At 38.6% G+C, this 10314-nt stretch overlaps 1 protein-coding gene across 1 annotated transcript; it reads right to left on the reverse strand.

Moving 5' to 3' along the window:
• Window positions 1–618: 618 nt before the first annotated feature.
• Window positions 619–7117, reverse strand: LOC104422232 (U2 small nuclear ribonucleoprotein A'). The gene is made up of 8 exons (XM_010034488.3): window positions 6883–7117; window positions 6711–6751; window positions 5645–5774; window positions 5358–5563; window positions 3307–3480; window positions 2249–2299; window positions 1976–2149; window positions 619–984 (listed from the first exon to the last, which is right to left on the reverse strand). The coding sequence occupies exons 1-8, from the start codon at window positions 6962–6964 to the stop codon at window positions 979–981; spliced, it is 864 nt and encodes a 287-aa protein (XP_010032790.2). The 5' UTR covers window positions 6965–7117; the 3' UTR covers window positions 619–978.
• Between the last annotated feature and the right edge of the window lie 3197 nt (window positions 7118–10314).

Genomic DNA, 10314 nt, shown 5'->3' on the forward strand with positions numbered 1-10314 from the left:
CGGGAAGTACGATGTGGGTCTCTTGATTAGTATTTATCGTGTCACGTTGATCACATGACGTTTCATCATTTCAGGATTGGATAACTCCAGTTGTCTTACCTCCGAAACCAACCCGTTTCGGACATTCCATGCCGCCTATAGATGTTACCCTTGGACCAAGGGCCTTGGTAATGACAAAAAGCAGAAACAAGCCGCCCTGATTATCAATATGTGATTAAGTTGATATAGCTATAAAAGATATTAAATTGTTATCTCTCGCTTACTTGCCATTCGCTCTACCACGATATATTTCACTCAGTTCCCCTCACAAGTAGTAAAAGCTATAGCTATTTGCCCACTCTTCCAAGCAACTGATCTGGTCAGTGAAATTTATCAGTCAAAATCCACGTGAAGACAACGAAGCAAATTGGCAATTCTGCTGGTACCAATTTATCTTCACAGCCCAAAGATCGCATTGCCATTGTTGTCTCCTCATTTACCAAAATCAAAACAAATGAATAGAACAATTGGAGGAGCCCTTGTTGGGACTAACTTTGTATAACAAAGAGAGAAATGCGATCGAGAGGATTAGGTCCAATCAGTAGACACCAACTCAGAGAGAGAGAGAGAGACTACGGATCAAGCAAAAGACGCTCTCTTCCTTTCCATGAGAATGATATTTATCCGCAAACAAAAGCTTAGGCAATTATCGTGCACAAAAAAATATTCATCTAAAATTCCTTAAAACTACCAGAAAATGGCTCTAGAGGTGAATATCTAATAGAGACAGGGAGGATTCATCCTACTGGCAAACTGGGAGAGATATTAAAGTACAAATTGGGTTCAGTTCTAACCAACAGATGAAAAGGGAAAACATATTCGCCCCTTCCATAATTAATTATACATGGACAACATCCAGCACTCTCCCAGATCGCTGGCTCTTTCCATTCCAAGGCTGATGACGAAGAACTGTCCGATAAACCAACCACTTGAAACCTCCTATTCCTGAAAAAGGATGAAATAAAGACATCTTAGTAATTGCTCTGCTCCAAGATATCCCAGACAAAAGACTAGGACTATGAAATCAAACCAAAATACTTGCAAGAACAAGTAGAAAGAATTGCAACAAAAAGGATTCCAACCCATCACCTAAATGGTGAACGAACAAAGTATGTCCTAAAACTAATGAGTTACATACAGTTACCACCGTATTGTTGACATGTCGAAGAACTCGATTACAAAATTAACTCCAAAACACGTCATTCATCCAGCAATAATTGTGAAAAGATTTATCTACACTGATGGACCCAATAATAATCCAATTTTTATTGTCAAGTACACTTGGTGAACTCAATATGTTGAGCAGATATTTGAACTAATGATTGTCAAGTTTAGTCAACCATTTAGGACTCCAGGTGGTTCAAGCCTAATTGTCTTGCCAACATTCTATATTTTAGATACTTGTAGATAAATTACATGCTTAACGGGTTTTGGCTTTTATGTGCCTTGTATTTTAGGTATCTGAGAAGGTCCAAATACCTATTTAAATGGCAAAGTGAACTTTTTCAGTATTTTTGATCCTCAAGCACAACTTTGAGATCAACCCAAGCACAAAACTTGTGTAGCTTTCCATTGTTGACTCAAAATTTAGTTGTGAATTAACTTCTAACTCCATTTAAGCTAAGTTTGAGTACAAAATTATGGACTTGACTTAGCTTGATGAACTCTTGGTATGCCTACTTTGTTGCACCCAGTCATTAGATGCTCCAGCTTAGCAAATGGGCCGCAACAACCAATTCATTTCAAATTTATGCAATTTAAGTACTAATGGTAGAAATTGAAATTTTTGATATGAAGAAAATGGCTGAGAAAGTCATAATAAATGCTGAAAAGTCTTGATTTTGCCAAGAGCTGTAGCATAAGAGAGAGCAGAAGAGAGAGACAGGAATTTGTGGATACAGGCAGCTATCCACATGCAAAGACATTTGAGTAATACCTGATCCATGGGCGCAGGTTCATTGTCTGTTTGCTCCTCTACATTCTTCTGTTCAACATCAGCTTCATCTTGATTAGTATAAGTCATTTCTTCATCTCTTTCCTCGACACTTCCAGCCCCAGTAACAACCTCCGGTATTTTCAGATCCGCCGGAAGCTGACCTGACTTCAGAGCCTGCTCATTCCAATTATAAGCGCTGCATTATATTAGACACAAAACAAATGCATACATAATGGAAAGGTGCACAACTTTAATAAAGAAAAATCTAAGCACCTTTTCAAGTCTGGCAACCTCTTCAAGGGTCTGTGAATTCACTATGGCCGCCTGCAAGAGAGAACAAAAATCAAACTATGTACGATCCCCAGCTTAATAAAAGAAGAACACGGTTCCCATTTGCAGAAACCATTTTGATGGAACAGATCAATTATCTAACTCGAATGCATTGGCACAGTATAGTTGCATCTTGCATTCGACATGGTAGCAAATGGACAATCAAGAGCTCTTCAGAACAAATGATCCAGAAAAGCAGCTCTATTACTAAACACAGGGAATTCTCTAAAGAGAGTTATTTATTTTTCTCTGAAGTTTGAAATCTCCATAACAATACAACTAAGATTGCTCAGGAGGAAGTCGGTAGTAAATCTTTGCTGTAGATCTTCCTTTTCCTAATAGGGTCCTAAAGCTATTGACTTCTTAAATAGGCCTCTCCAATGCAATTTCCTCACTTTTCTCTCTGGGGATGTCAGAGGAAGTTCATGGGCCTCACTTTTACTTTTTGAAGAATTGATGATCAATTAATATAACTCACAAGGATTTAACGTGGAAATTCTAATTGAATTACTTTAGCTTTGTAAGTTGTGGTTGTCAGTTGTGTTAATCAGGACGCATCAATTTGTCAATTAAGAAATTCACTTATCAGGTTTATGGAAATTTGCACTATAAAGATGAATCAGAAAATGGTTGACAAGCTTGGGAACCAACTAATAGCTCAACAACCAAATTGATTCAAAGAGACAGGTTTATGGACCTAAAATGACACTGTTACCAAAACTTGCTGTTCCAATTCTGGAAGATTCTCCTGACTGACTAGTCAGAGAAGTGTTAATCACCAATGCAGAAGAAAAAGAAAACAAATCTAACTGAAAGATAGCATATGAAACCAGATCTAACCCTAGATCCAGTTTTTTCAATGAGGTACTCAAAAAACAATTTCAAAGCACAAAATTTAGTTAAAACACTCAACAAAATTGAAATATCTATCACTCATCTTAAAGGAAAGAAAAAAGAAAATTGCAGAAACACTGAAAGTTCATGCAAAGTAAAGGCAATACCTTTATAGCAATGATTTGCTCCGGTGTAGGGGCAACAACTTTTGGAGCCTGCTGTTCTTCGGTGGGTTCAGAAACCTTTTGAACCTCTCCCGGCATAAACGTCTTTGTCGATTCCTTTTTAGCTTCCTCTTCGACTTCTTTAGATGAAAATAGCTGTTCTGCTTCTAATCTCTCCTATCATCCAGGAAAATTAATAATAAATCTACTATTTCTCTTTGAAACTAGATATAAAATAATTAGACTCAACTACAAGAATGAGTAGAAGTAGAATACAAAACCAGTTATTTGGAGCAAAAAATTATTCAAACCCAGGAAAAGGACAGATCAATGCAGTTGAAATTCTATTTGAAACTACAAATGCAATAATTAAGGATCTGTTTGTTTACACTAGAGCAAAACTGAAATGTACTCTTTTGCTCTCACAAATCTAAAATATCATTAAAACTCCAGAAAATTATATATGTGAATCTTCATATCAATATTTGGTTGTCTTGAAAATTTCAGAAGTTTCGGATTTAGAAAAAGTCAAAGTGCATGAGGTACAAGATTTAGATTAAGCACAAAACAAAAGGTAAAAATCAATCCAAACAGGCTCTAAGACTTCTGACACAACTTTAAAAAAAAGAATAATTTAATATCTAAATGTAGACTATAAAACCATTACTTTGGAGCAAAGAGTTATTCAAACTCTGGAAAACGATAGATAAACCCAGAAGAAGACAAGGTGTATTTTACAAATGTTGTGTGGGAACAATGAACAATAGCAACCAAAGAAAAGCTAAAAATTTCTCTCTGCTATGTATAGACTCAAAATGATATCAAAGTAAACAAAAGTTCAGCACAATACTTTCCAGTCAATGACCTCAAAAAGGCACTGACAGTTGGGCAAGGAGGGCAGGAGGACCATTTTGCACTGATTTTGTGAGTGAAAGAGGACGCAAGATAAGTCAAACAGCAATGAGATGAAAATAGATATTTTTCTTCTGATATCCCCCTATAATGCAGAACATTATTAACAATCAGTATTTTAGATTCTTTCCAAAACTAGAAATACAGAAACAAATTGTGTTTTAGATTCTTTCTAAAACAAATAGAATCATTACTTTCGGCTATTGAACCGCAATTTAATTGAGCAGAATGTTTTGGTCAAAAAAATTGAGCAGAGAGGCATTCAAACAGGAAAAGGACAGGTAAACATGGAGAGGTAGAAAAACTTGTTTAATGGATGTGCTGTTGAAACACTGAATAACAAAACCCACGAAAACACAGATAAAATTTCTCCCTGCTCTGTATAGACAGAAAATGATATCGAAGAAAGTATATATTCACCACAATGGTTCCCGTGCAACAACCTAAAAAAGGACCTCTAGCATTTGGGCATTAAACAATTAGGTGTGTAGAAGGATTGTTTTGTATTGATGCTGTGTGTAAAAGAGGATGCCGAATCAATTTATCAATAATTATGCCATGAACATGGAGCTTTGGCCTCTTTAGGGCTTCTTTGGCATCTTGCCAGTAGTGAATACACGCATTTAAGATATTTGATCTACCCTGCTTTTTTCTTTTCTTTATCAGAGAGTTCTTCCCCTTTTGTTTTGCAGTAATTGACCAACTAGAATGACTGCCTGCATACAAGATTTCAACATGTACATTTTAACCTTAATCACAGATGAACAGACCACTTAGTGAAGTCCATTGAAAGATTCCATAGTAACTGTACCCTATTAACTACCAAGAAAACAAACCAATAATAAGGTATAATTTCGTCATGTTAGTTTGGAATATAATTTGAAAAATAATTTTAATTTGCCAGGAAGCATGAAATGAGGCCTAGTGGATGGTTTAAAGTCACCCCAAAGTCCATCCAAGCAGCTTCTAAGGCTCTGCGATACTAAATCTATGTAAGAAAAGAATGACTGAGGATAGAAGCATCATCAGATAATGCTTTTTCGCTCTGGCAGGTAGCATTCAGTCTATAACTATTATGCACTTCCAAACATGAAGAAAAAGGCATGCCAGGAAAGAATACAAATTGCAAATGGTCAACAAACCTTGCTTTTTACTTTCCTGAAATCCAGCACCCGAAGCGATTTTAGTTTGTGAATCACATACAACCTATAATTGGGTTTCTTTGTGACATTATTATCCAACAAACCAAGATATTGGAGCCTTGGAAGGGATGCAAGAGGATCAATCTCAGCCAAGTTGACCAATCTGTTGTTTGTAAGAATCAGCGTGTGCAACTTCGGTAAGAACTCTGCCAAGGAAATGAAGAGGTAATGTGAACTTTTGGCTAAACAAAAGAGATGTCAAACAATCATCTGATTGCCATTATTACCTCCGATATTGGGGTTGATGCGAGTAATTCTATTGTTATTTATAAGCAAAGTACCCAACCGATTAAGGTATGGAAAGTTTTCCAGCTTAACGATCTCATTGTCGGACAAATCAATAGTGTCAAATTGGTCCTGCACCAAATAAAAGCATGAAGTTGCTCTTCCTAAGATATGCCACATACATTATTTGATTTAGTGCATCAGCAGACTAGTAATATAAAATTAAGAGAAAACCATGTAATGACAAATAGCAAACAATGAAAACTAATGTCTTTGTTTTACCATATCACAACCTGTGTGTGTGTGTGTGTGAGAGAGAGAGAGAGAGAGAGATGACGAGAATTCCATTGTATGGTCTAGATCCTTTTGATGAAGTTAGAAATTACAGGAGTCAGCAGGTTCTGAGCAATGATTGACCAGATAATAAGCAGTATACTATCAAAGGTGTCTCTCCACTTGACAAAACAAATAACACATAAGCTCCATCAAACAACAGTGAACAAGATGCTCTAAGTGTCAAGAGAGTTTCACTAACAATGCACCAGATTGTCATCAACGTGTGCATCTTGCAATTGCTGAGTTTAAAATAAGACACCAGATGGAGGAATTATTAGGCACTCCCAGCTCATGTTAGCCCATTTCACATGAGCAGTTGTATCATGCAGGTCCCACATGCTCCCGAGCTATGTTAGCCCAATCCGCACACCAAGCAGAATGGGCATTGGGCTAACCTAAGCCAGGAGTACCCAAAAATTAACTCCACTAGACGCTTTTCCTGAGCATAACATGAATAATAGGTCACCAAGAACTCCACTCAAGAAACACTAAATTCTCCTAACATCTCATGCTTGCAACTCACATTAGCAAAAAAAACAACAAAACCCCAATACCCCACAATCACATACGCATAAAAACCCCTTCTTCGCAGCATAAACGATAACCAGCCTCCTCATTGCGTCCAATCATTCCTCACAAGACTCCCAAAAATTGGCAACCAACCAGGGGCACTCACGCATTCATTCTCAGCACGCGAAACCCTAATTACAAAAAAAGAACAAGAGAACGAACCTCAGTGGCCCCCAAGTTCTCGATCACCGCAATCTTGTTACCTAATCACAGAAAAAAAACACCACGAACGAAACCTCGGTCACCGACCCATCGAAAACATCCCCCGCGCTCGCGCGAAGCCGCCGGGGTAAAAGGACGCTTAGGGGCGGAAAACGGTGGCACGCGGAGTTACCTCGGAGGTCGAGCTCCCGCTCCTTGATGGCGTTGAAGAAGTGGGGGCTCTTCCAGATCAAGTCCGCCGACAGCCTCACCATCTTCGCGAGGCCCCCTCACAGCTCGATTGCAGCAGCTCCTCCTCCTCGCACGAATTCCTGCTGCTGCAAAGGAAGTGAATGCGCTCGAAGAAGCAGAAGCTCAAGCAGCTGTGGTTCTTCTCAGCAGCAGCAGCAATGGAGGGAACCAGAACAACCCACGCCGATTTGCTTCCGCTTTGGGTTTTTGACCTATTTACGGCCCATGGGCCGGTCTTCGTGGCGGACGGATCGGGCCTTCTATTGGGCTGGCCCGGGCTCTGGCTTGGAGAGCCGTTCCCATGGTTTGGTTTGATTGTGTATGAGAAGAATTTCAATCCAAATTTAACCTTCAGCCCCACGTGATATAATAGTTTAGTTCCTTAGTAAATTGAAGTTGTAATTAAATGCTATTAATTCATCATTTTAATACTATTTATTTTCCCATAATCGATACAAAAAAATTCAAATTTATTGCATCAAAGCACAATTCTTGCTGTAGAGTCTAAATGAATTGGTTTTATATCATAAATACAGAACAGCCAAACTAATTCAGCTACAAAAGAAAGGAATCGCTTTGTGATTGCTGTTTGTCTGGCATTGTTTCTCACTAAAAGTATCGACTTTAGAATTGCAGTAGAAAAAGGGTTCCAATTGATACGTTTTTATTAGAGTAGTGAGATTTAATATTTAATTACTCTAATAGTTTTTTATTCACTGTATATGTAATATTGGATACAAGTATCTCTTTATAAATTGGGTCGTGCTCGTCACGTTTTCATTTAGGATTTGGGCACAATCCCCTTTTGTAAGATCACCAGAGAAAATGAAAGTAACTACTCGGCATACGCTTGGTGCAAACATATATTGGTAAACACACTTTAAATATGTATTGTAGATTACGTGACGGAAAAATGATGTGTTTTCTGGGCATATCTCTATATATGTATATACAATGTAAATAACAAGAATGTTAATGGTAGGTTTTGAGATGTGGGTATGGTTATTTTGACACGAGGATTAAAGTTCAAGATGATATTATAATTTTCCCTTCATATGGATAACTCAACTTAGTAAAAGATTGGAATTACCATGTTAAATAAATATTATTATTACGTCAATTGCTACGAGTGAGCATGATCTGGGTGGGCGGTTCCCACCTTGGAACTAGGAACCGCACACTAAGAATCAATTTCAAAAAATTAGAACAAAGACCCGCCCATTAGTTCTATGGATCCATTCAGGAACTGAACCGCCGGTCCGGTTTGGTTCCTTAGTGGATCTATAGAACTAGTCCACAATCCTATAAAGCTTGTTCGGTCTTATATTAGGGTTAAATTGCGAGTCATTTATTTTGATTAAGAATTCAAAACTATAAGGCAAAATGAATAAATAATACTCGCTAGCTAAAAACTTAATTTATTTAAAAGTTATGGTGTGATCCTCTTAAGGTTTTCCAACACTGGAAACAATGGAGAATTGCTCCACAATAAAAGTCCTAACCTCACAAAAGTTAAAACATTAATCGCTTGATTCATCTATATTTAAGGTCAATCTAATTTAATCTTGGATGGCCAAGAAAAGACTTAATTATGCTCTTAAAATGAGCCATTGGCTCTTATGGACATCTCCAATCGGTTCTCTCCTTCCTCTATGTTTGTTTATTTTCTTTATGTTGAGAAAGCAAGTAAATAAATTATAAAATAAAAAAGAAAAGTAGGGAGTTAATCATATTACCCACTCAAGAGACAAAAATAGTCAATAATGTCAATAACTACATAAACATATGTGTACTAGTCAAAAACTACAAAATAATTAAGTAATTGAAATAGAATTTCTTTATATATATACATCGATTGGGTGGTGGATGGACGACTCCACGTTTAGAATTGGAAACCGGACCAATACTCACTAGTTCTATTAAATTGAAATTGGGAATCGGACCGACTCTCATGGGAACCGCCGGTTCTAGTATAGTCCGATCCAGTTAGGTTTCAGGCAGTCCAATCGGTTCCCAATTCTTTTGCCCACCCCTATCCATTACCAATATAAGAAAAGTACTTACACAATCTTCATAGGATGGATGCTAAACATATTTAAAGTTAGTATTGTGAACGAATTCTTCCATATGCCAATCATTTAACTTTCAGGGTGTGTGAATTATTTTTTATAACAATAGTGAGAAAACATTCAATGGCTTAATATTACCATGTCAGCATCCTATGTGATACACATATTTTTACTCATAACCACTAACATATTAACATCAAAAAAGTATTTGCTGCACGAGACGTGTCAGCACTATAAATAAGAAGAGGGTTGCGACACATGTTCAAAGTGGGGCCCAAATGCTAGGGAAATTTTTTTTTCTTTGCTGCATGCTCTCTCTCTCACACTCAACCGATGAGCTTTGCGACTGCGGAGGCAACCTTTCAAGGCGAAGATGGAGGCCATGTGGTGTTATGTCCAACGAGGCCTCGTTCGTGACTCGGAGGGGGAGAAAGATGGCACAGCCGGGAGAGGGCAACGATTTGGCGATGGGGAGCTGAAAGGGTGGTGTAGTGGCTCGTTAGTTGGATGAGGGCTCAGTGGTTTGTCAGGGAGAGAGAGGGGGCATAGTCCACAGTGTCGGGTGAATAGAGAGAGAGTCGGGTGAGAGAGAGAGAGAGAGAGAGAATGCAGGATGAACCAGAGCCGGAGGGGCAACATAGTGGTTCGTTGGTTGAATGAAGGCTCGGTAGGAGAGAGAAGGGGCGGTGAAGAGAGACTAGGGAGGGAGACAGAGAGAGAGAGCACGCAGGGGAGAGAAGAGTGCCCGTTCGATTTAAAATAGTTTGACATTTAGGCCTCATTTAGGACATTGCAACCTAATGGCTTTTCTTATTTATTGATGTAATGGCTTTTCTTATTTATTGCGCTGACACATCTTGTGTTGTCAATATTTTTCTCATTGACATGTTTAACGTGGAATCTAAGTAAAAAGATTAAAAAGGTCTTTTCTCTTCGGCCCTCTCTTCTTCCTCCTTAGTCCATAGCTGCTTGCCCTCCGCCCCTCCTCCTCCATTGGCGATGGTAGAGTCATCGGCGCCTTGATTAGGTTGACCCCTGCCATGTCCAAGTCAAGCGTGACCGGATTCCTCTGTTTTCTCTGTCTCATCTTTCTTTAGATCTCGAGATATGGCCGTCCACAGTAACAGATTGGGAATTCAACCATCACCGCTCGTAGCCATGGATGAGCTGCTGTCGCTAGAGCCCATGGTTTAGAAGTCCGATTGCAACCTACGATGCTCGTGGATTACCATTGTCCCCTCCGTCATGCTTGTAGTCGACTCTGTCTTCCTTCGCCGTCGCCCATGGTCAGCTCGTGGTCAGCC

Source organism: Eucalyptus grandis, chromosome 10 (assembly GCF_016545825.1).
Source record: "Eucalyptus grandis isolate ANBG69807.140 chromosome 10, ASM1654582v1, whole genome shotgun sequence".
In the NCBI taxonomy this organism is placed as follows: domain Eukaryota; kingdom Viridiplantae; phylum Streptophyta; class Magnoliopsida; order Myrtales; family Myrtaceae; genus Eucalyptus; species Eucalyptus grandis.

Excerpts from the sequence above, each read along its gene's own strand:
- LOC104422232 (XM_010034488.3), bottom strand. The coding sequence starts at position 6,964 with ATGGTGAGGCTGTCGGCGGACTTGATCTGGAAGAGCCCCCACTTCTTC. Across the intron at positions 5,564-5,644 it reads CATCAACCCCAATATCGGAG|AGTTCTTACCGAAGTTGCAC; the intron begins GTAATAATGGCA and ends TTTCCTTGGCAG. Across the intron at positions 3,481-5,357 it reads TCAGGAAAGTAAAAAGCAAG|GAGAGATTAGAAGCAGAACA; the intron begins GTTTGTTGACCA and ends CCTGGATGATAG.